Below are 26168 nucleotides of genomic sequence, written 5' to 3' on the forward strand. Positions count from 1 at the left end.
ACGAAGGAGGGGGGGGGGCAAATAGGACTATTACATAATCAAAGGACATCCCCGTATCTCTAGTACAACCACAGTTATTAGCATCCAAAGTTTAGTGTAATGTTAATCCTATGGAGGGAATGTTCACGAACATTTTGCTTAATTACTTGGCCCTTGTTTGACGCAAATTTCCCTGAATTTTACTAAAAATTATAAATTTCCCTGAGGTTTTTGTCAACTATTTATTTCCCTGATTTTTCCAGGTTTTCCCTGTTTTCCAGGTTTGTATGAACCCTGTGTATAATTTTTTTGACAATTCTGAAACCTACTGTTTTTTTTTTCGGGGAAACCTTGACCTCGACCCCAATTAATATTCTACTCGTACGTTTTTATTATAAGTATTTGTCCAGGGTTCCCAAATACACTAAATGGTCCCTGTTAAGTTAATAGAGAGTTTAAGCATCCCCTAAACGCGTACGTGTAGCTACCTTCCACAGTGCATTAGACCAATGCATTGTAAAAGGTGGCTACACGTACGCGTATAGGGGATGCTTAAACTCTCTAATAACACGCGACTTTCCTTGAAAATAAAAATGAGTGAAATTCGCGTGAAATGGGCCCCATACCAATAAATCCCATATATACACTTTATAGAATACATATGAAAAGGAACCTAAATATTTATCTCAATCTATACTCTATATATATATATATATATATACATATACTTCTTTTTTTTCTTTTTTCCTATATGATATAAATCAATAGAAAGATATAAAGATTGAGAACGATTGAGAATGAAGTGTAAAAGATTGTGCCTGTTGGATATCCGTTGCCGTTCAGCGCCCTTGGCTAAAGCTCTCTCACACAGTCTCCCAAAATAACGATCGAAGAAAAAATAGAGAAGAGGGTACTCTTAGGAGCCTAGGCCTTTGACGGGTCAATTCTTTCCTTTTTCTGATTTTCCTTCATTCTCCTCCCACTCCACTCACCCCATCTCTCTCTCCCTCTCCCTTGGCTAGGTCTGTACTATCAACAAAAAAATAAAAAGGACAGACTCGTATGTCCCTCATAGAGGGGTCAGGGACTCGTGGATGGAAGCCTAAAATGAAACGTTTCTGCACATTTGATTCTTTCAACCGAAAACCTATATATAGGAAGACGGGACGGATTTTTTTCGACCACCGCGTTTAAGCCAGCCAGAGATCTATATCTTTCTTTCTTTAAAACGTTGCTTCAAATTGCACCCAATAAAAATAAAAATAGATATATAATAATAACAATAATAATAATAATAATAATAACGAAGGTATTTTCAGTGTTGAAACCACGTTACGACAAAATTTCAGTGTTCAAATTCCCTGACTGTTTAGCATGAGAATTTCCCAAAATAATTTAGGCCAGTAGTTGTCATATTTATTATTCTAACGTTAGGGCTCCCACTAAAATGTCAAAAATAAATAGGGGAGAAAGGGAACTGGCGGGAGCCCTGTAATGTGCAACCAAGAAGCGATATCTAGTTTACTAGGGAGAAGGTACAAATTCGGCACATTTCTAGCATTATCTCCAGTCCAAACGTACGTCCGAAGTTAATCCCCGCCTCTAAATTACAATCAGCATCTCATTGGTTCTTGAAAACTCACGTCAGCACCATGCGAATGAGGAAAATTACTTTTATTCCGACTGAGGAGAGGCGAAATAGCCCGGCCTCCTTTTACGCCCCCCCCCCTTGTATTTTGAAAGGGTGACTGGGACTATGGCGCGCGAATACTTCAGCATCTTATACCTTCTCCCTAGTTAACTAGATATCGCTTCTTGGTGCAACGTCGGAATTTAAGTAAACACAAAACATTATCCACACTAAAATCTTCAATTCAATTCAAATTTTATAATTTAATATCGATATACAGCTGGTGACTTATAAGCCCCATTTTCCCTGACCCGCTGCAAACCCTGGCCTAAAGAAACATACAGAAAATTTGCATAGTACGACAAGATACGTGATTTTGGCTTTCAGTTGAGACGAAATCAGACTTCTACAATTCCAGAACGGAACAAAATAATATTAATAAATATAAAAATAAAAAAATATGTATTTCTTGACCCTTTCTAGTGCGATATACAATTTCTACACTTTTCTATACGCACGTCCTGCAATTTTGCAGAAGCGGCGGCAGCTAGCCAAGCTGGCACCAAGCGGGAAGTTCTGAACCGCCGAATTATCGACCATCGTCCAGTTCTATATATAAGGGGACATGGGGGTGGGGTGGAGGGTTGGTTGGTCAACTAATGAAAAGAGCGAGTGGTGCCGCAATCATTGTGGAAGTAAAAGTGTAAGTGAAACCCTGGCCGATAAAAACCACGAAAAATGCTTAGCTTAATGGTCATAAAAAGGAGAAAAAGTTACAATTTATTCCTAACGGTACGCGAACCTGACTGACGCGACGACGCAAAAATCATTTTTTATCTAAAATAAATTAACAGTAAATTATACCAATAAATTTATTCGTACGCCTCAGAAGTATGCTTGGAAATTTTATATGGTACTTGATAATTTCACGGTTAATTTGTTTCTCTATTTATCAACGTTATCATCAGAGGGTCAAAAGAGAAACACAGTAACGCTTTTAACATTGATATATATTATTACAAGGGAGTTGAAATTAAATATAAAAATACTAATGAATTATAGACGGAGAAAAATCAACTGGGAATACAAGTAATCTCGTTGTATCTTGAACTAGGGAGTTAATACTACGTCATATGACTGACGTTTGCTTCCCTAATAGTCTAATTCACACACTATTCTTCTTTATCGTGGCTGTTAAGTTTTATCAGGCTCTATTTCAATTTCCACTCCACGCTTAATCATCCTCGCTTCATGGCGAATACATATATTTAAACTATCAGCAGACAAAGCCGAATCAAGAAGCGATATCCAGTTTATTAGGGAGAAGGTGTAAATTCGTCACAATTCCAGATTTATCTCCAGTCCAAACGTAAGTCCGGAGTTAATCCCCGCCGCCTCTAAATTACAACCAGCATCTCATTGGTTCTTGAAAACTGACGTCAGCGCGACGCGAATGACGAAAATTAAGTATTTTCCGACTGAGGAGAGGCGAAATAACCCGGCCTCCTTTTTACGTCCCCCCTTGTATTTTGAAAGGGGGACTGGGACTATGGCTAGCGAATACTATGGCATCTTAGACCTTCTCCCTAGTAAACTAGATATCGCTTCTTGGCCAAATCTTTCTAATTATAATTTAAATCAAGTTCGACAAAAATTAAAATTGAGTAACCGAGTATGACATTAAATTTAAATGAATAAATAATGTTTTAAGAAAGAATACATTTTCCAAAATAAGACCTCCCTCACGTTATAACTTAACTACATATTCTAGAAAGATTTCTCTCGTCTTTTAGTTGAACGAAAAGTTTTAAAAAATAGCAGTAATCACTCCAATCTGCGAGTTGAAAAAAAAAAAAATATTTCAAAGAAAGCGATTTCGGAGAGAGCGAGCGAGAGAGAGAGAAAAATATATATCTATTCCATGGATTAACTAATGCGTTAGTTAATCCATGTCTATTCCATTCTGAACTTTTCGGATTTTATACTTAAGATTTTTCTTTTCCGTTATTCCCCTCTATCCCCCTTTGGTATTTTATACGACCCATACAAGCAACCATGGCCATCTTCGGTTTGGTTTGGTTTGGTTTGGTGCGCCAGCACTTTAATGCTTTTCAGAAGTGTAGAGGGATGCTAAGCCTTTTTTCTTTCATATAGGCAACGGTAGAAAATGATTCAAAAGATAATATCGTTGGAAAACTTTACTTTGAAATAAAGAACGAGAGGGGTTGGAATTTAAAAATAATACGACTATAGCCGCATTCGTTCGTTCGTTCGTTGTTGGTGGTCATTCAAAGCATATTTATAATAATAATTTTTATGGCTTGTGGAATCTCGTGCAGGTTTATTATAAAAAAAGTGGTCGCCTTGTTTTATATTGAAGACTGTCGTACACGATGGAGTGTTGTTTAAACTAAAAAAGAAGCTTGTATTTTAGAAAGAAATAAGGCATTCAATTCGACGGGCTTACGTCTAAAAAAGGGCTTGGGCGAGGCTGGTAATGCCACGTTGAGGCATTACTTATAGAACTTTCTCTATAAAAGATATTTGTTGAGAAAACAGTGCCTCTCTCTCACTCACTCTCTGGTATTGAGAAATAAAACTAGACTGACGGGTCCAAATATTTTCAATTCATCTTATATTACATCTTATCAAGTTTCCTTAAATTTATAACAGAAAAATAATATAATTCAAACACTTCACATTCCCTTTAAGAAGCGTATGTCACGTCATGGGAAATTTCCCAAAAATCCTCGCAAAAAGGGGTTAAGATTTTTCCTAACAAATCGGAATGAGAGCCCCCTTATATAAAACCTTATTCTCATACAAGCAGTTAACTTTTATAACGGTCCCCTATAGCTACTGAACGAGGCAAAGGCTAAGCTACTAACTGTACGTACACCTTTCTATCCATTGCCTTTAAATCACTGGACAAACTACAGCGCGTCAATGGAAAACACATTGCGATAGATGCAATGTACGACTTGTTACCCATGATAATGTCGACATACATATATATATATATATGACATGCACATAAAAACCAGAAGAGTGTAAGTAGTTCTAGGCGGAGTAATAAACATTTTTAGTATTACCATAAGTTTATAATGCCTCTAAGTACTCAGATCGCTTCCACTTCTATGGCAATAGTGTTTGTCTGGCTCTACCCTATACTCTCTCCGTATCATTTATCACCTCAACTTCAATACAAAATTGTACTGCCTAGCCTAGCGTTTCTTTTATCCCTCTTAGAATGTTTCAGGACTGAAACGGCCTCTATCTCACGAGAGAGAGGGATTTTGGGGTTGCTTAAGTAAAGTTTGTTCCCCCCCAATGCCTATACGAAACGTCATGGAAACGTAAAAATCTCCTTTATTCCATTGGATGATTTTTTTTCATGTGACTAAATAACAAGACCAATTGAAATCGGAGGTTATTTAAGCAGACCGATTTTTTGCCAGTCGAATACTAGCAGAGTTGGGGTCCCTTTAACTCATTCTATAATTTCTATTAGCTTGTCATGGATAAATCACGCGAAAAACAAACGCAATGTAATATTGGACTCGAGAAAGCTATTGTTAAAAGTGGTACGCGTATTGATAAGTCATTGCAAGTCGATTTAAAAGTTAAAACTCTAAAAAAATCAACTCAAACGCTTGCTGTAAAGTTTGCAGAGCCAAGGCTTAGAACTGGTAGGTAATTACAGTGATATTTTAAGACTATCTTTCTGTTAGAAAGATTAAACAGGATCATTTAAGTTTAATTTTTTTTTGTAAAATGCAGTTAAATGTCATTTTGTTCAAACTGACCCTGTTTCTGACGAGTTTGTTAAAGAAAGAGTTGATGCTACTTGGATACCACAAATTAATGCCAACGTACAAACTGATACATTTGATATTTTTCATAAACAACAAGAGAGAGAAATGCTCGAAAGCCTAATTAAAAGTATCAGGAATCAAGAGGAAGTATTTTCCTTACTTGTCGAAAAATGTATTGCCCTTAATCTTGATTTAAAGGTACCATAATATTACCGCTAGTTGAGTTTCTAAAATCTAAGTTAGTTTTTATTATTTTCAAATAGTTTCGAAGAAATCTTTTGGGGGAAAGAACGGTTACGGTTACAAATAATTCAAATTTCGGTCTTATTAAAGACGACGTTGATCCTGTCTATGCAATTTTTTATGAGAATGGAAAGGTTCATTTACACGTGGTATTTCAACCACTTAGAGTATTTAACTTAGCTCCAACTAATGCTGAATGGAATATTCATTTGGAAAGCGTACTTAATATATTATCAAGCAAAGCGTACGTTTTCTGCCCTGGCATTAAGCTTAATCAAACCGGAAGTATTCCAGACAGAACAACTTTACACAGTCATCCATTTGTTAGACTTCAATCTGATTTATGCCCTGTGTGGTATCATTGCGAAAACAAATCTACAAGGGTACTTAAATGTGTACATTGCGATAGAAGTAGGGCTTCTATGGCAAAATCAATCAAGAGAAAGTTGGAAGAGACCCCTACCAGAAAGTCTAAACGCAGCAGGATTAACAGCAAATGCCCAATATCGAAAGTAACTCCAAAAACTCGAAAACTTAGATTGAAAAGGATAGCTAGTGCTAGATCTATGCTAAATCATAGGATTAAACGTCTAGAATCTCAATTGGCACACCGGACTATTTTATTAGGGGATGCTCAGTCAGAAGAAATGTCGGCAATAACTGGAATCATAAATAGAGACTATCGTGATCAACTTGATGAAGCAATAAAAGAAGCAGGTGCTAATAGCGACGTTTTAAAAAGCGTTTGGGATAAGGATTCAACTCGTACAAATGTTACTAGCGATAAAGCAGCCTTTTTCCAGAACCAGCTCAAGTCGGGAAGTTCTTCCAACACTGGAAATAGGTGGAACGCTATCACGTTGAGAGTGGCGTTAGCAATTTACCATCGTAGTCCAGCAGCTTATAGAGCCTTAAAATCATTTAATATTTTAAACCTTCCCTGCACAAATACTTTAAAAAACAGGTCCCAACATCTAAATAACCAACCAGGTATAGATCAAAATTACCTTAGAGAGCAAGAAGAGCAATATAAATTGTTTCAAGAAAAGGCAGCCAAGGAAAATAAACCAATCCCCAAGGGTGATGGAGTAGTCATATTTGACGAAGTTAAAGTGATCGAGAAAGTAATGTGGAACTCTAATAATCACATGTTCCAAGGTTTTGCTATGGATAAAGGAGAGTACCCATTCTTAAGTGACCTTTTAACTGAATCAATCACACCAAAGCCCACTTCGTATGTTCTCCAATTTCTGTGGCGAGATTTAACTTCTGGGTTTGATCTTATCGGTCCTTATTTCACCCTGGCTAGTTCTGCTAAACAAAACCTTTTGATTGGGTGTATTATGGAAACAGTGAGAGTTTTAAGTGCTTTCGGATTTCAAACATCTTGCTTGGTTTGCGACGGAGCGAGCGCTAATCTAGCTACGATTAAATCCACAATGGACTACAAGGGTGCTTTTGGATGTGGTATGGCTGACTCTGAAAACAATTTTGAAGTAAAACCCTATTTTCCAAATCCATTTCTCAAGAACAGAAACATATTTTGGATTATCTGCCCAACACATCAGCTCAAAAGTATGATTAGCGCTCTGCATTCATCGAGGCCGAATGGCTCAAAAAGTTTTAAGAGGAATGGGTTTTTTTTTGGTTGGGAGCAAATTAGTGAGCTCAAACTTAGGGACGATGACAGAGCAAATGAAGGTTTACTTAGATCAGTTCCCAATATGCACGACAGTTATATTATAAGAGATCAGTGGACAAGGTTAAACGTAAAACCGAGCAAAATAATGCAACAAGAGGCAGTACTTGGAGAGCTTTACGCTTTCGGCAACAGCAAAGAAACTGACCTACCACAACGTAGAGGAGGAGCTAAGGAATGCTACAAATATTTACGAGCGTGCAATCAAATATTTGAAATGGGAATACTGTCCCATGAGAAAATACAAACTATCAATAATAAAGCCATTGAGTCAATTAAGAAAGGATATGCTTATTTTGTTGAATGGCTTCGAGAAGTTAAAAATAATGACCCAGAAATAAACCTAAAAGACCCCTATCAAACTTCATTCCTTTCCTGGCAAACATGGGATCTTTTAAGGATTTGCATTTTTGGGTTTCAAATGTTTAGTGAAGACTTCTTATCCCGCTATCCTGAACATTTTATTGCACCAATTCGAATCAATGGTAGTGCAATCGAGTCGTTATTCTCCCAGCTAAAGTACGCCACAGGGAGTAAATTAAGTGGATTGAATTACGCTCCAGCCCAAAAATCAGTGCACGTGATTCAAAATGTTGTCAGTGGAAATGTTTGTAATAGTGGGTATAGAGACGAAAAATTGTGCTTAGCTCAAAAAGAGATTTAAATTTTTTGTTAAATGCTTATTACATTTGTCAGTCAAAATGTTTGTAACAAGTCAAAAAATTTCGCATAGCTCAAAAATCTTTTAAGTTTTTTATTTTGTTAAATAAAATTAACACATGACCTCAAAATTTGAGAAATTTCATTCAATATCACAGCTGTCGCTAAAAAGGATTCTCATAACAGAAACGTTGCTATTTGTACTGAATCTAGGATATTTCTGAATAGATATGGGACTAATGAAGTTATTTGAACTTACAGGTTTTGAAGGAGATACAGCTATTCTATTGTTATCACATTTAGCTTTTAAAGATTGAGGGGAAAGACTAATAATATCACATGTTGACTTTTCTTGATTTAGGAAATACAGAGATTCTTTTATGTTTGATTTAGATTGTGTAGCCTCTCTCTTGGCCTTCGCCACTTCTTTATTGACTCTTGCAGCTTCTCTCTTGATCTTTGTCGCTTCTTTCTTTGACTCTTTTTCTGCTTCTTTCTTTGCTTTTTCTGCTTCTTTCTTTGCTTTAGCTGCTTCTTTCTTTGCTTTAGCTGCTTCTTTCTTTGCTTTAGCTGCTTCTTTCTTTGCTTTAGCTGCTTCTTTCTTATCTTTAGCTGCTTCTTTCTTATCTTTAGCTGCTTCTTTCTTGGCTTTAGCTGCATGTTTTAATTCTTCCTTCCTTGCCTTACCATCTTTTTTCTGCTTGGTGAAATCTAGCTGTGGACTATCATTGTTTTTCTTGGAAACCTCGGTTATCTTGGCATTTTGTTTAAATTGTGATTTCTTCGCAAATTGGTATAATTTATCTCTGAGTGTTTGTCCTCCCAAATCCAAACCCCTTGCGTAAACCGAGACAAATTCTTGAATCCTACAGTGAGTTAATTTTCTTGTCCAAAATTTGAAGCATAAGTTTATTGCGTCATTATAAAGCCTGTCTTCAGGATTAAGGCTACCAATTCCCTCCAAATACAATTTTTCGATGTTACGGTTTAGCTTCACAGCTGCAACACAAGTCTGTAAATAGACAATTTCACGTTGACCAAATATCATATGGAACCAAAATGTTTTAATCAATCATACCTTGATCAAATTTTTCCCGTGTTTCATAAATCCGTCTTTTGTTGCATGCATCCTAATGGTGTCATTCAGCTCCGTAACATATGGGTAAAAAGCCTTCTTTGGATAAGCCATGCCGCCTCTGTCCCGTTCCACCAATTCCACTGGTAAATCTCCCTTATCTTTTTCTTCTTGTGTCATTTTAATGGCTAATGTTAAACGATAGACTCTTTCGTGATTTCTTTTTGTAACGTCTCGCAACCTAGGGTTTCTCATTTGTGCTTTTGAAATTTTGCGAAGCTGTTCTAAGGTTCCTCCACTAATTCTAATTAAAGAATTAAGATTTTCCTTTCTCAAAGCTGCATTTTTTTGTCCAGCTGTCTGTTCTTTGCTCTTATCCAGTTGACATTCTTGAGAAAACCTTTATTTGTAAAAATATTTCAATGGTTTCTGTGATTCTGTCCAGGGAAAATATTCAAATCTAGACATAATCTTACCTGTATGTTGCAGTCATGTAGAAGTTAAATATTTGTTCAAGATCAGTTTCAGATCCAAGGGTAGCGTTTTGTTCAATAAACTTATGTTTGAGATTAGCATCACTGACTAGTTTGAAGTATTTAAGGAGTGACTTATTGCTTAAGGCAAGGGTAAGCATTTCCGCTAACCCTACTTTTAAATTGAAATCATTTGAAGTTAATAATCTTGCATTTACATCATGCCTAGATTGGTTTTTTATAATGTGCACTTCTAACTTAGATTTTTCATTTAACTCGGCAATTAAGTCAGGTATTTTATCCATTTTTATGCCATTTACTCGTTACAACACTAACCCCTCGCGCCTAATTACCGGCGTACACTACTGCACTACGAGCAGACGATTGATACAAGCAACTAGTGAACCCTGAACTTTCCGAAAATATAGCTCCACCCATTTAGTAATCGTCTCGACCGTATGGTGGCAGCACCGCGACAGGAATTTTAAAATTTTCTCTCTTCGGATCTTAGCGCTATACGAGTTCTGACGTCACAGAAGCCAGACAAAGATGCCCATTCGTCCCCCGTATTTGTGTACTTAGAGGCATTATAAACTTATGGTATTACACAAGGCTCGAGAGCGCAAAACAAACAGTACAAGTCTGGCCCCCTAGCGGGCATTACGCTCGTAAAAAGTAAAAACCAGCCCCCTCTACCGGCTAAAAGTATATTAATATGATTTTCTAGGGAGGCCCACTCATCCCCCTTCCCCTATTCTGGTATCAAACGGCGCGCAAAAACAAGTTCAAGATTCGAAATAAAGATACATTTATGTACATAGTAACAGTACGGAATAAAAGGGACCCCCCCCCCCTCATTTGAATATCTTTAAAAAGTTTCCCAAAAGATAAGAACCGAACGATCCTTTGGTTCCTTCTTGGATGGACCCCCACTATAGATTTTTACTACAGGGAGATATAAGCTTTACGTTGGGCCCATGGTCAAATGACCCTCAAAATATTAGCCTAAACAGGGTTATGGGGTACCAGCTGGGTCCATTAATGTCGGGACCGAATAAGGGAACTCAGACAGGGGGTCCCCTTTTTAGACCGCCAGTATTTATGCCCGGACCTCACTCGCTCTCTCTTCATTGATTTGGTTTTATCTCGAACCGCAAATACGCATACGCAACTTGAATAATGAAAAGCCACGAGTATAACAACGCGTCTAGAGAGAAATAAAACCGTGGATGGAAAAAGTTTCTAACCCCCTAAAAGATGAGATTGTTTAGATGCCTGAGCTATCTGCAAAATGGTCAACTCTTCGCTCCGTAAGGTTAATATGGGCAAGAAGTGATATCTAGGGAGAAGGTATAAATTCGCCACATTTCCAGCTTTATCTCCAGTCCAAACGTAGGTCCGGAGTTAATCCACGCCTTTAAATTACAACCATGCAGCATATCATTGGTTCTTGAAAACTCACGTCAGCGCGACGCGAATGACGAAAATTACGTATTTTCCGACTAAGGAGAGGTGAAATAGCCCGGCCTCCTGCTTTTACGTCCCCCCTTGTATTTTGAAAGGGGGACTGGGACTATGGCGCGCGAATACTTAGGCATCTTATACCTTCTCCCAAATAAACTAGATATCACTTCTTGATATGGGGTTGTTTACAGATGGTCATAACTCTGGTGTTATAGGAGACACTGGTAAATTATTTGAGTCAGGCGTCATAGCCCTATTTCTTTCCTTTTCAATGACACTATATGCTTGGAGCTACAACAATCAAGGTTTGAGTAAATAAGTAACTTTATCTCCAACATGGACTTATTTACATCTTATGGGCCATAACTTTGGTTCTATAAAATACTAAATACTTGGGGTTACAACAATCGGGGCTCGAGTAAATAAGCAAGAGGCGCTTAAACACGATAAATTATGGAAGATAGCCTCTCAATCATCTCATCTCATCTCATGTATTAACCATTCCTCGAAGGATGGAGAGGGGTTGAAATAGAGCAAAAGTAATAAAATATACATATATGGGCAACCATGAATATTTTTATCTAATTTTTGTACGCGATTTCTATTTATATAATTTGGGGCTTCCTGAGTTTTAAAGCTCTCTTTCTCTTCAACGCCCGATTTCTTATTTCGTATTCATAGTCATCGCAAGTACGTTGATGGTAAGGTTAAAAGATTACGAGAAAACTCATGTATTATTGAACAAAGTCGGTGGCTATAACTCAGATTAAAAGAGCTAAAAATAGAAATTAAAATTTGGTGCGAATTTAAGTTAACCAAAAAGGTATTTTAGTTTTAGTATTTAAATATAGAATTAATTCATAATTTCAAGCTAAATAAAAAAAATCAAATATAATAATAATAAAAAAGTTCAAAATGATCATTACACTTGCAGGGTTAAAATTGCTAAACTTGATCAAACTTTGACGCTAAATTCCGTAAACTAGGTTATAAATTATACTACACTATCTACCTATAAACCTCATCTATAACACGCATTAGGTTGTCAAATAAATTACGGATTTACATCCCACATTAATCCGCATGCGCACATCCGTTCAAGTTTCATGTTCAAAGAATTCTAGGAGCGTTGGCGTAAACTTTCTTAACTATACAGAAGTCAGAGAGAGAGAAAAAACTATTTTTTTTTTCTTATGAGAGGGGGAATGCGAAACTACCTCGGAAAGATGACAGCGGCGCGAACCCAAGAAGAAATTTGAAGACGACCAAGGAAAGGAAAAAAAAAAAAAATAATAAAAATAAATAAATAAAAATACCTTTGAGATAGAACTTTACGTAGGTCTACTACAGTAGTTCCCTTATCCCATACGTTTATAAATGCACGAATTGAGGCAGAAAAATGAGAGGTATGTCACTCTGTAAGCGTATTATACCAAGAAGCGATATCTAGTTTACTAGGGAGAAGGTATACATTCGCCGCATTCCCAGCTTTATCTCCAGTCCAAACGTAGGTCCGGAGTTAATCCCCGCCACTAAATTACAACCAGCATCTCACTGGTTCTTGAACACTCACGTCAGCGCGACGCGAATAACGAAAATTACATTTTTTCCGACTGAGGAGAGGCGAAATAACCCGGCCTCCTTTTACGTCCCCCCCCCCTTGTATTTTGAAAGGGGGACTGGGACTATGGCGCGCGAATACTTAGGCACTTACACCTTCTCCCTAGTAAACTAGATATCACTTCTTGTTATACGTATAATCCATCAAGGATTTTTACTATTTTTGAAATGAAAGATATCTGAATTATTTTAAATTTAGGGAAACACCAAGAGGGAGAGAGAGATAGAGCGTCGAACCTCTCGGGCCCCTCGCGGAGAGAAAAAGAAGTCTTCCGAATAAGTTGCTAACTCAGTTTAGCTCCGGAGCAAGCTAGTGCAGTCGGCATCTGCTGTACAAGGCCCGTTTCTCTTTATACTAGAAGCTGCGCCATTTCAATTCAAACCTCGCGCGCCAATCATTCCCTCCTTCCCATTTAATAAAAAAATAGCGGGCAAACATGGCGCCAGGATTCTCGCTCGCTTTTTCAAAGAAAGAGGTTCATCCTGATCCCCGCGCTCCGCATCCTCCCAATTCTCCATCGCGTGGTCTTGGTGGGTGCATTGGTGAAGTTAGGAATATTTGGGGATCCTCTGACGTTCCATGAATAGAAAGAAGTCGAGAGAGAGCGAGAGAGAGAAAGAAAAAGAGCCGAATATGAAATTTCACTAGCAGGAGGAATGGCTCAGCCTCTCACGACATAGAGAAGGGGTCGAACCCCCCAAAACTACAAAATTTCTATGGGTTAAAGTGAAGGATGTTATGCTGGAAAATATGGAAGGAACTATGCTCTTCTATGGCTAAAAATGTTCCCACCAATCCGCGTCACGGAGTCTATTTCTATTTTCGCAAACCTTTAACTATCATTTTAACTCTTTTCTCAATGGCTCAAGCTAGAGGGTTTGGGTTATTTTCATATATAGCGTGAAGCGTATTACGTACAACTGTTAAATTATTCAAATAATTTGGGAAAAATTTAAGCTAATAAATAATTAATTAAATAATGAATTTTTCGAATAGAAAGAGAATGAATCTTTAAATACTTGATACGTTTTTGGTTTTGAAAGAGTTAATGAAGCCTTAACGCGGTAATTTAAGGTTAAAAATCATTAATTAACGCGAAAAGTTTATTTAAAAACGAAAAAACTATTATATATTGAATAATTTTAGATTTAAAATAATAAATCGTTGAATATTTAATAAGTTTTAGATTAAAAATCGAATAAATCCTAAAATAACACAAATGAAATAAATAAGAGAAAAAGATTCCAAACAATGCATTAATCATAACGCGGGTCCCCAAAGTAAAAAAAATGTAAATGAAATATAAAATTATGAATTTACGGGCTACACAATTTAGCTTATTGGTCAAACTCGCAGCTGTAAGGGTCAGTAACCTCGTGAACTGCAGAATTCCTACATAAAAGCTGTCATATTCATAAGACCCGATTTATGCGTGATTTTACAAATATCCCCTTGGTATTACTTTGAAAGGCGATTCTGAACCTTATTAAACATGTACTACAACTATAGGAACAGCAGCGTAGAAATCGGAATTCTGAAGGCGGCCGGCCACCAATGGGACCCGCCATCATCTCTATTCCATTCAAATGTAGATGAAGACGGTAATAACTTTATGGAAAATGTAAAAGGTCCCTTACCAAGCAGGCACGAGGGGCACAGGTTCCACGGAGGATTTAGGCTTAGCATGCATCCCGTTGGGATTACACGCGGCACTTCTAAATCCTTTTTAATATACTACGGTGTAGTACGACCTATTTAGCCGTAGCCATCCCATTAGGCAAATCCTACCACGCAGGCACCCTGCGTTAATCTTTACATTAAAAAGAACACGGTCAAGGCTACGCAACTGCCATTACGAAATTTGAATTTTACCTAAGGGTAACCTATTACATTCGGTGAATATATTATATCGATATTCATAACTTGTAGTAATTTGACCAGTTGCAAACTTATTTTGAGGTTTTTGTATGGAGCGTACATCAAACTAAAAGGTGGAATTCATAAACGTCGTACGCAACGCAATTTAGTACAGGCGAAGGCAGTGTGTCGTGCGCAAAAGACAGAGACGTTTGCGCACGACGCCCTGCCTTTGTCTGCACTAAATTGCGTTGCGTCCGACGTTTATGAATTCCACCATAATAAATCTCTTATTAGAATTAGCATAAGTTCAGAGGATTTGTTTCATAAGTTTGTCACTGGTTCATGAAGTGACGTAGGTCATAGATTCTCGTAAAGCGTTGCCTGGTGAGGCGCAGACTAAATAGGAAGATGGACTGCAAAACCGAGAGTAGTCAATTCTAGCTTGTCGTTCTCGAACTAGCTCGAGCTGTAAGTCAGTAGCAATACGAAGTGTCATACTTATGGAACATATCTTATAAACTTATGGAATTAGTCATTTAGTTCCAGCATTTTCATTAAACATTCGTTAAAAATTCCCAGCTTCTTTTTTAAAGCCTCTGGAAAGACAGAATATTCCGAGAAAAAAAAAAAAAGAACAACTTCAGCTTCATGTACTTCTGTCATAACGATAATCGGACACATTTTTGGCAGCATTTTTTTTTCTTCTTCCTAACTTCCTCGGTGAATTCCCTTTGGCGGTATGGGCAGCTTGGGTAGTATAAATTCAGTAACGCCCCTTTAAGGTTTTTACATAAAAAGAGTGACTATACACACTACTATCCTCGCGTTTAGATCCTTCTTACTTTGGTATTCAAGTCCACTGTCAAAATCCTCTTTTGATCGCGCCTTTCTAAGGGGGGGACTTTGGGACCAGGAAGGGTGGTGGGGTCCCAAAGAATCGCATTAAAGCCCCATCTCCCTTTTGCAATGGTATCCCTATCCAAAGATGAAAAGTATACCCCGGGTCCCAAGTGGTGGCGGTATCTTCACCCCCCCCCCGACGTTCGGTATTCTGTCTCTGTAATGGAAACCAGCGCGTTAGAAAAAGTAAATCGCATTTTGAACCTCGAATCCACCTTTTACCCCAACGTAACACATCAGGTCCGAAAATTCTATTTCACCAACCAACCTCTCCCCCATCCGAACACATTTTTTTTCTTCTATGGAATACCATCGGTATAAATGAAACTAATCCCTGTTATATCCCTTTAGGCTTAGCTTAGAGATACGTGGGTTTTAATTCCCTTTTTGTTGTGTGTCGTCGCGTTTCGTTTGTCCAAGCCGATATTGACCCTGTCCGCCGCGCGGTAGCCGAGCCAGACTATAATAGAGGGGAGAGATTCGTCCGCTACAGGGGCTAAAATTCAATTTGGATATATATATTTCCCAGACCAGACCAGACTATAGGCTAAGTGAACTAATGGATGGTTCATAGTACGTTCTATGGGTCTGTTCGTTTTAGTTTGGTTGCTGGGCTTAATGGCGAGTTAATCTCGTATAGCCAGTCAGTCTACCAGTTATAAATGTTCAATGGCTTTACAGAAAAAACTTTCCCGTCAATATTGTACTTCCAGAATGGGCAATTACGCCTACTAAAGGATTTTGAACGTGTTCTGAAATGATATATTCAAAATTTAAAGTCTTATATGCAATTAGGTTCGTACAACTTTTGGAAAACCGATTTCCCTTAGTTTTCCAGGTTTTTTTCCCCCATACATGGAGTAATAACAACGGAAGTGGTTTCAGGGATGGCTCGCAAAAATTAATATCATCTTTCATTGATTACAAAGTCAATATATAGGGATTGAAAATTCGTTAATATTTTGTGACTATGATTATGAGCTTAAATTTTAATACCAAACAATGAATATTGGAAGCTGCGTTTCAGCTGTAGATTTTTGGGGAAAGCATTCTGATAGGCGGCGGCGGCGGTGAATGCGTGTGGGAAACGGGCAGACAGTACTTAATCTTAGAGCTAGTCGTTTCAATTACGTTTGACTCATCGCTTTGCATCACAGTCGTAGCGGAGATCAATCAATCGGACGATAGGAGAGGAAATCACTTCCTAATTACTTAGAGGGGACCATCGCACCGCGAGATAGGCCAACGGGGCCTCCAATCAATATACAACAGAGGCCAGTACAAACCTTACCCAACAAAACTGTTAAATAAAAGCAACCTAATTGATTTAAAACATTACCCCAACTCCCAACAATTAACTCTAATCACGTCATTCACGGCTACAAATCTAATAAAGATATTCACATCCGTAAAATAAATAAACAAATAAACTTACCCCTATAATATTTGACTTTTACATTCCATGAAAGATGTCGTCTTTAAATTTAAAAAACACAAGATTATTTCAAAAAAGTGCCAATTCCAATTATCACTGATATTTCTTTTCCCGCTTTCTTTCGCGTTAATTAATTTTAATTAAAATATCGCTGTCTCGATTGGGTAAAAATTACGACGACGTCAGTACTGACAACAATAATAATAATAAAGACAACATGATGTTGTTGGAGCGAAAATTTGGCGCGTCCGATGTTGATGAATTTGGCTAAACATAATCTGAGAGAAAACTGGAACGTGGTTGGTTGGTTGCCAAGTAAGAATCTTAAAATCTTACAAAACGAATTGGAGACGTTAACACGGTGCTACGGGTCCCGGTTCGACTCGAGCGCGTTTTGTCGCCACGAAAAGCGCGCAAAACGCGAAAACTCGCGCTGTGTGACGCGATAAACACGCGGGATACGGACTTCGCGGATGGTTGAACGACTCTAGCGCGCGTCGCGGCTTAAAACTTGACCGCCAACGTCAGAAACCCGTCGCTTTCTCGGGAGAAACGATGCCAACTCGTTCGGGCAACAAAAATCATCGCGTAAATACGAAAGTTTCCTTCCGAACGCGGCCCATCCTTTAATAATTTATTTTCGGGCAAACAATTCCGTTTCTGAAGTGACGGGAAAGCGGAATTTACGGGGTTTTCTCTATTGAGATGAAGAGAGAGAGAGAGAGTAAGAATGCAACTGGAGACGATCTCTCTCTGGTGTAGACCCGAGCCACAGCTCGACTGACTCTCCGTCCGCAAAGAGAGGAAGAGTGCTTATGAAAACCGGTCGTACCGAAAGCCCAAAATGAACTGAATGCGAGCCAGCGTTTCTCCTTCGGCTCGCCACGCGAGGAGGGGAGAATCTCGCGAAATTTTTCTATCCTGCCTGCCTGCCTTTCTCTCCTCTCCGTTCACCGGCTCTTCCAGAGGCTGCGGGTCAATACTCAGAGCGTTTTGGGCAGTTCCTACTACGCCAGAGCCAAGGGGAGGACTTGGATGGTCGCCTGGAAAACTCGGAGGAGATCCACCAGGGGGAGCTATTTCGCCGCGCGGGAAAGACGGAGTGGTAGGGGCCCTTTAATACCGACCTCGGTAAAGAATGGGGGAGGAAATAGGGGGGAAGAAAGAGAGGATTGGGGACTCACTAAAAGCTGGCTGTAGAATGTTGAGAAGGACAGAAAGAGGGGAGGCTCAATGGTGGCATGGTTGGTGGTGTTGCGCTGATGCTTCTTCGCCGCTTCGGATCAGTATATAGCTAAAGACTTACGTCGACGGACGAAAAAAATACCCTCGCAACCACCCAATTTTACGGGGACCGATACTAAAGGGGTCAAAGTAAAGGTCAAATTTTACAGATTACGCGATTCAGCGCCGATATGGGTCAAAATCGGAACAAAAATAAGAAAGCATATACTGAAGTCCATTATATATTAAAACAAATAGACGTGTTATGGGATAATTAAGAAATCCACATAATAAACTAGTATCCGATCAAATTAGGGCCATATTTATGGACGATAAAAGATGAGAAACTGTCATCCCTAAAATAACAAGCGTATTTCGAAGATCTTTCAAGATATAGATAAATTACTAAACGTAACAAACAGCCTTGTCTAATTTGCTTCATCCAAGATAGAATTCCGAGCTTATCTAAATACTAAATCGCGACCGATTGACCCACAAGTTTTCACCACCATAATCATAAACATAAATACTGTTACCTTTAAAAAGAACAAAAAAAAAAACATCTTAAAAAATTTAGTTGAGCAGATTTATACGGCAGTATAAAGTAGTAAAATAACGATCCGTAAAACAAGGCTTCACCATTAAAATAAAGCAATAATACCCCAAAGAGGATATAAAAAGCGTAAAAAAAAGAGCACAAAGACCGTTTTTCAGCTCAGAGCCTGGCTTTTAAAAAAATGTATAAGATCTATAAAAACGTCCAGTTTAAAAAAAAAAAAAAAAAAAAAAAAAAAACACCTTAGTGCAGGAGGGCCGAAAACTACATCATCCACAGCGAGTGGATCATAAAATAAAACGAAAAAATCTTAAAGGTAATTATAGTGCCTAGATAGACTATCTCTAGGTAAAGATAAAGACGAGGTATCGGATATTTCGAGCTCCTTCTCACTGCCATTTTATCAGTTTTTCAAGCCTTTTTTATACGTACGAGCAGAAGTGAGATGAGACCAGAAGTATTGAGCTAACCAAATTCTTCACTCGGCGAAGGTGAATATTCTTGATAACACAAGAGCGGTTGGCCCTCTGGTAGCGGTTTCTGAATTTTCCCTCCAAAACGTGAGACGCTCGCGGTGGTAGACGGCTGAACTAGATTCAAGGAGCCGCGTCTGTGTTCGGCCGCTTTAGGTTGAGGGGAAGGGGGTAGGAAATGTTTTTGGAACTCGTCCAGTTTTTTTCTCTTTAGAGTAGGCGCGTGGGAAGGTGCATAAAAACCTCAAATTTGTTCACTAGTGCCAGGATCTACTATCAATGCTAGAGCCCTTCACTTCTAGTCTCATCTCACTTCTGGTACAAGTGTCCAGTCTCTCGGATAGAACGGTCTAAAGAGTATGAAAGTGGTCATAACAAGTTTTCCCGCAACCTTACGTCCGTCCGGGCGTAGGCCGTGTTATCAAAAAAAATATACAGTTTATTTTTTTTTAAATGCCTATTTCATTTGGGAAAAAAAAGAACACTGTGAAGGTATACTTAACCAAGCTGGGGTCCCCTTAAAAAATGTTTTATAAGAGGGCCCAGTGTTGAGTAAGGAAATTTTAATACGTTTAGTGGAAAAACGTCGTATCTTTTCACGAGTTCTCCAAGAAGATACGTCCTATTGTTTATGAAAAATGAATAGTATATAGCGGTTCGTTGAAATGTAAGGGTCGCCCCAAACCGTAATTATAGCATTGAGTAGGAAAAATATAAGCGCCAGTAGGAAATAAGGGATCAATTGTACTTATCAACGAGTCATACCCATATAGGAAGCTTTATCTTTCTATTTACGTTCAATCAGAGTTTGCTCTATATTAACGCGTTCCAAATGACTTCTAATTCTACTCTTAACAATGATATTATTGCAAAATACGATTGAATCTAAGTTTAATATGGGGGCAGACTAAAGTGGATAGCCTCTCGTATTAAGATTTATGTCTATTATTACTCGTAATCTAAGAAGGGGCCAGATTTATCCATTTTTATCAGCGCAGATCCGGGTTTTAAAAACGCCATTTAAAGATATTACTAAGAGTGCAATCAATGAATGATTAGTAACATAAATAAACCCGTATATTTTTCAAAGACATTATTTTTTCAAACTCTAAATATTATTTATTTTTATTTGGTTAATAATGATTAATTACTTAAAATTTAATTATTTACGCAGCATTTTATACTTATAAAACCTTAATGTTTACGAATCGTGTTTAAAAAAACAACAAAATCGGTATTTTACGGTAATTTCGACCCCTTTCTCTAACTTAAATAATTAGTATTCCAATCAGGTAAGCCCTAATTAACAATACAAAACTAATTAAAAAACTATTTTAAATTTTTAAAAACCGGGTGTATAGTTGCGATGTTAGATCGTGATTAGAAGTTCACGAATTCGAGATGTGAGAATCGGAAGAACGGGGAAAGATTTAAATTTAAATATCTGGGATTATTACTGACAGCAGAGAGAGAGAGAAAGAATATAAAAAGAAGGCGCGAAATAAAAATAGAGGATCCTCTGTCAAATCCGCCAATCTTGGCCCATTTTCTAAACATACTACATCATATTGTTAATCCTACGTACGAGCTCCATTTTTCAAGAGGGCCACTAAAAAAATAGCTAACAGATGTTACAACAGGCTAAGCTTTAAGCTCGACTCGACTGGCTTTTGACGCAAAAAGGGAATCAACGCGCTGGAGAGAGGAAAAAAGAAAGAAAAAAAATGTTACAAATTACAACGAAGCCACTTGCATAATACCACCAGCCAATGTTGACGAGATATATTTTGCTACAAAAATACGCTAGAACTAGTCAAAAAGAAACAAGAAGTCGAGAGACAGCAAGGAGAAAGGTGAAAATTCAATAAAAAAATGTAAATTAACGAGACTTAGCCTACAATTAACTAAAACGTCAGAATACATGTCTAAAACCAACTAAAAGGTCAGAATACATGTCTAAAACCAACTAAAAGGTCAGAATACATGTCTAAAACCAACTAAAAGGTCAGAATACATGTCTAAATCTAACTAAAAGGTCAGGATAAATAATCTAAATTAAAAAAGGTCAGAATTCATGTCTAAAATGGAAAAAAAACTAGGGGCAAAATTGTCAAAACATTATAAATTCGTGGCTAAAATCAACATAAACATTGGAATTGAGTCTTAACACTGTCAAAATCTCCGAACATAGCTTAACAATGTTTATATATTTACGCTGTAAAATTTTTCGCGGACGGACACTGATAAAATAACAAACTTTCCACCGATTTTCGTAACATTTCAGAGAGAGGCAGGTAGGGGTGTTAGGAAGGGCTGAAAAAGTCGTTCTATTATGAAGAGCGATTGCGCTAGCTTGTCAAGTTGTATAGCCGCTATTTTACTATCCTCACGCTTGGTTTCAGCTAAGCCCGTTCGTTCAGTTCTTCCTAAACATCTCCTCAAAAAAAAGCTTGATATTTTTTACCTGTGATGGTTTTTTTCTTCCACTTTGGTAGGAACCTCCAAGATTACCACCAAAGTCTGTCACATCATGGCGGTACCGGTATGTACCCTTAACGAAGCTACGCTTAGATACAATCTAAAAGAATTTCTAAAGTAAAATATATAGCTCTAGTTATAACCGTATAGTCAATGGTATGTAATACGGACACATAAAAAGAAATAACTTCCAAAAAAAAAAAAAATCGATTTGAATCAGTGCTTTTTTGAAAAGACGGCGTTAAGTGTCAACTTTACAGAAAAATGGATGAGAAAGGCTAGTCTTTATGATTATTATTAAATGTACTATAAAATACCTCCCAAATCGATAAAAATTCAGGAAAATACCGACTATACTTCAAATTACGAGCCTCTGACTATACAGAGTTAAAACCTTAACCAGGTTGGGGGGGGGCAGTGTTGATACTTCTCAAGTTCTCCTAAAGCCTTGGTGTTATGCGGGGATATTTTTGTAGGGGATTTACAGGCGCTAGTAGATAAAAAATGAGTTCTCTAAATACATTTTATCAGAAGTATATAAGACTTCTCTTCGAGAGAAGTGTACCACAAAGCGGGGTAAGTGTAACGTCATTCTTCCCAACATCGGAACATTTAGAGCAAGGTTACTAAACCGAATCACATACACGATAAATAGTTCCCTCATCATTACTCTATTAGCGTTTAAATATTTGGCAAGACGCGCTTGTGCATTTTTGTCCCACGTCATGACGAGGTCTGTGGGATGATTGCTGGAGATTTAGTGCCAAACAATTATAGATTTCACCTTACGGTGCGATGCCCATTTGTAGTTTGATGAGCGGGAAAGCAAACTAAAAGGGTGAGCCTGGGAAGAATGACGTTACAAAACTAAAGCATTAAGAGGATACAGAGTGTCATCCTTCTTCTATTATCCCCTTCTGATTTTACTAAAGAAAGAAATTGAGCCCAGTCATTTATTGGTCACCGCAGTCTACGGCATTTCTAAATGAGTAAAAAGATAATTTAATTTGATAAACATGTTGTTTTGTAACGTTGTAATATCGATTCCTTCATATGCTCGATGGCCTCTCTAGTTTTGGAGATTTTCCTTGATTCACGATTCTTAAGGGGCTAACTAGAGCTTTTGAATAGAGATGGAAAGAAACTGATTGTTATCGGCTTATCGTCAACACGGGAGTAAGGGACTTTACCTTGTAAGCCCTTGCTACCCCTTTCGTTAGATTTGGTTTGGCTCTCTTGCGAGAGAGTCGCAATAAAGTGCACTATTTTTAACCTTACCCCAACCGGCTTTATTTTATTTAAAACTTAGTCAAAACCAGGAGCAGATGACAAAGGAGTCTCGGACGCTATCTTCCACAATATAGAGGGCAATGGGACCCGCGTACGTCACAGCTGTAGCGGTATCGTTTGCCATAGAGGCGCTATCAGACATTATAGCAGACGATGCTTTTGGTGGATTATATCTGGCACCAAAGTCTGCTGGGAAATGTTTTTTGTAATAACGGACTAACGGTGGCTACTGAGGTTCGTCTTACCCGATCGCGACATAAATATACACATTATAATTACTTTATTCAAACAGCTGTAATCGTTGGTATTAAGATAAAAGATAAGACTACATTTTGTGACCTTAAAGGTAGGAATTAATTGACTGCTACATGAGGTTGGAAACGAAATCACTGTCTCTTACTTTTTGGGTTTTAAAAGATCGTCAGTGATTTCTTTTCCCAACCTCTTGTAGCTATCATTTAATTCAAGAATAAATTTAGAAAAAATTGGCACTGAAACACATTTTAGTTTTTTAATAGTGTACATACGTTACTCGCTGGGCTTTTCATTATCAATTTTAGTCTAAAAAAAGTTTAAAAAGCCGTTGAAATCCATTTTTTAACTCTAATACTCGTTAAGCCTAGGCTAATTATAAGCAGACGATACGTATTTTTAAAGAGAGGGTCCAGACACGATTTCCCAGATCTCCTTTCGAGACTTTGCAGCCACGCTATTGGTGGGAAAATAATGCTCAAATTTTCTACGAGAGGTGGCACTGGCGTAATGATTTTGGTTAATAACCGTGACGTTAGCGGATCCCATTGCCCTCTACATTATGGAAGCTAGCGTCCGAGACTCCTTTGTCATCTGCTCCTGTCAAAACTAAGTAAAAACTTTGTAGCTGAGTTATTAGTTAGCCGTGGACATAAGAAAACACTATAGACCGCTACAGTTTAATATGCATATATTTTGCACGAAAACATGTTTACGAATAAGCTAGCCTAATTCGCGAGCGCAAATATTCATGTGTTTAAGATTTATGTTCATTTGTGTTTATTTTTTTTATTTTATTTTATGTTGTTGTAACGTTCGGATGTTATTTTTAGCTAAAGCAGTGTACATAGTTTAATTTGGAAAGTTTTAGTTTAGTTTTGTATAAGAAAAAAATATCTTTAAATGCCCCGCTAAAAGGGATGTGAGTCATCAGGCCCAATAAAAACAAAATCTTTGACCGAAAGGATCGGTTCCCACGAGAAACAAACTATAAAAACTTGAAAGCTTCGATATCGGAGAGTTAAAAGAATTAGGGTATTATATAGCATGCACTTGCAAAGTTTTTGAAAGTAAAAAAAAAGAGGCTAGATTTAGCAAAATAGAAAGAGAGAAAATGAAGGGAAAAGGACCATAAAATACACTTGTTAAAAGAAAAACAAAATTTTGAGTAAAAGGATAGAAAGTAGTCAGAATGCTGTGAGCTAGGAAAAAATTTAGAAGTCCAAAGTTCGACATTAGAAAGGAGATATAGTCCTTGGACAGAAAAACTTAGAAATGGTTTAGATAACAGAAAAAGTAGTGGTTTAGATACCAAAGAAAAATTTAGAAAGGTTTAGATACCAACAAGAAGTGATATCTAGTTCACTATTGAGAAGGTATAAGATGCCTACGTATTCAAGCGCCATAGTCCCAGTCCCCTTTCAAAATACAAGGGGGGGACGTAAAGGGAGGCCGGACTATTTCGCCTCTCCTCAGTCGGAAAATACGTAATTTTCGTCATTCACGTCGCGCTGACGTGAGTTTTCAAGAACCAATGAGATGCTGCATGGTTGTAATTTAGAGGCGGGGATTAACTTCGGACCCACGGTTGGACTGGAGATAAAGCTGGAAATCTGGCAAATTTATACCTTCTCCCTAATAAACTAGATATCAATTCTTGAGTCAACTAAAGAATAGAAAAATGAGAAAAGATATTAAAAGACAGAAAAACTTAGAAAATGATTAGATACCTGTAAAAGCCGGTGGGCTGGGTTTTTTCTAACCCCAAATCGCCTACAGATTATCCCTGCATAACATAAATGAGTAAGGAGAAGTATCTATTCTAGTTACCAGCGAACGTCTCCCATTATCCTGAATAGACAAATTTTCTTTTAGGTCTTTGTAAACCAAATTAAATCCAAACCTAAAAGAATAGTCTCCTAAAATGCCAAGCAGGTGCCTTTCTATATTTATTTATAAAAATAGACTGAAAATAGAAAGGCCGCTGGACTCTTTAGCTATCCTTAAATAAAATTAATCGCTAAAGCCGTTGAAGCCTCAACTCCCTTAAAAAAAGGGGTTTAAGCGCTTCGAAGTGTTAACTTTAGAAGCTGAATCGACAAAAAATCGAGTATAATTTATAACATCAAAAACAGGGTCCAACGTTTTTTTGTAAAAAAAGGCGCAAAATTTCTATACAGCCCTACAGACGACGCTAAAGTGTACGACCCACAAAACTGGTCTTCCTTTAAAAATTTACTGTTAAAGAAGAGCAAACTTAGCCAAGTAAAGCAATTTTCAATTTTTTTTTCTAAAACCCAAATATTTGGCAGATTGGTTATTTTTTAGGCGATAATCGTGCTGACCCAGTTGAAAGGAAAGAAAAAATAATAATATAGACCTAACCCATTTTTTAAACACACCAGATAATTGGTACTTTCGTGGAGAGAAAACGATCATTTATTTTACGAGATGTGCCCGACGAGAAAATTGTTTAGTTAACCCCTTGATTAACCCGAAATTTTTCTTTTAAAGTGAATTTGTTTGTTTCATTTTCGCTTTTGGGTGAAAAGCATATTGGGAACAAATTGATATTTTTTTTATAAATAATAGATATATTTTTCTAAAAATAACTAAGGGTTGTCAAAGTATCTGAGAAAGGCAGGTAATTTAAAAATGAGTGTCAGGGAATTTTAAAATTGTAATAAAAGTCAGGGAATTTCACATTGCGTTTAGGTTGTTTCACGCGAACTAAATGTTTATAACTTCATGGTACTAATAATTTTACGTCACAACGTTCTGACGTTTCTACAAATTAAAGTGGGGGGGGGGGGGAGGACCAGAGACGGTCAGGGAAAACCTGGGAAAGTCAGGAAATTTTGAATAAAGAAAAATCTATGGCAACCCTGTAATGATTTCGAGCGTGTACACCGTGCGGTGTTGGGTTACGATCCAGCGTAAAGAATGACCCAAAAATCGCTCGGACATCAGGCATAAAATGGCCATTTCTTTTTAATTCTAGTGTCACATTACTCGGGTTTACGTTCGACTTCCGCGTCATG

The 26168-nt window shown here is 37.6% G+C and overlaps 3 protein-coding genes across 10 annotated transcripts in view; 1 reads left to right on the forward strand and 2 right to left on the reverse strand.

Annotated features, from left to right (window-relative positions):
* The window catches only part of pxb (putative Hedgehog signaling attenuator pxb), a 317882-nt gene that overhangs the window by 130977 nt on the left and 160737 nt on the right, over positions 1 to 26168 (reverse strand). The window contains exon 1 of one of the 6 annotated variants that reach the window (XM_089852718.1): positions 16855 to 17876. The exons of the other annotated variants lie outside the window; for them this stretch is intronic. The gene's annotated coding sequence lies outside the window, so the exon portion shown is untranslated. Of the gene's footprint in view, positions 1 to 16854; positions 17877 to 26168 lie in introns of those variants that run through there. 6 annotated transcript variants of the gene reach the window in all.
* Positions 4697 to 8157, forward strand: LOC149623283 (uncharacterized). 3 transcript variants are annotated; one of them, XM_089852703.1, is made up of 4 exons: positions 4697 to 5298; positions 5390 to 5622; positions 5688 to 6901; positions 6977 to 8157. In XM_089852703.1, the coding sequence occupies exons 1-4, from the start codon at positions 5127 to 5129 to the stop codon at positions 8028 to 8030; spliced, it is 2673 nt and encodes an 890-aa protein (XP_089708829.1). In that variant the 5' UTR covers positions 4697 to 5126; the 3' UTR covers positions 8031 to 8157. The 3 variants fall into 3 exon arrangements, with proteins under 3 accessions (XP_089708829.1, XP_089708828.1, XP_089708830.1); XM_089852702.1 differs by having other exon boundaries at positions 5688 to 8157; XM_089852704.1 differs by having other exon boundaries at positions 5163 to 5302; positions 5688 to 8157.
* Positions 8169 to 9965, reverse strand: LOC149623284 (uncharacterized). The gene is made up of 3 exons (XM_089852724.1): positions 9578 to 9965; positions 9105 to 9501; positions 8169 to 9038 (listed from the first exon to the last, which is right to left on the reverse strand). Exons 1-3 carry the CDS (start codon positions 9877 to 9879, stop codon positions 8169 to 8171), a joined length of 1569 nt encoding a protein of 522 aa, XP_089708850.1. The 5' UTR covers positions 9880 to 9965.

Source organism: Phalangium opilio, unplaced genomic scaffold, assembly GCF_054372755.1.
Source record: "Phalangium opilio isolate 3A_F unplaced genomic scaffold, DU_Popi_V2 ptg000113l_1, whole genome shotgun sequence".
NCBI classification, from domain to species: Eukaryota; Metazoa; Arthropoda; class Arachnida; order Opiliones; family Phalangiidae; genus Phalangium; species Phalangium opilio.

Coding starts and splice junctions, on each gene's coding strand:
- LOC149623283 (XM_089852702.1), top strand. CDS start 5,127: ATGGATAAATCACGCGAAAAACAAACGCAATGTAATATTGGACTCGAG. Junction 5,299..5,389: donor AGAGCCAAGGCTTAGAACTG/GTAGGTAATTAC, acceptor TGTAAAATGCAG/TTAAATGTCATTTTGTTCAA. Junction 5,623..5,687: donor CCCTTAATCTTGATTTAAAG/GTACCATAATAT, acceptor ATTTTCAAATAG/TTTCGAAGAAATCTTTTGGG.
- LOC149623284 (XM_089852724.1), bottom strand. CDS start 9,879: ATGGATAAAATACCTGACTTAATTGCCGAGTTAAATGAAAAATCTAAG. Junction 9,502..9,577: donor TACATGACTGCAACATACAG/GTAAGATTATGT, acceptor TTACAAATAAAG/GTTTTCTCAAGAATGTCAAC. Junction 9,039..9,104: donor ACGGGAAAAATTTGATCAAG/GTATGATTGATT, acceptor GTCTATTTACAG/ACTTGTGTTGCAGCTGTGAA.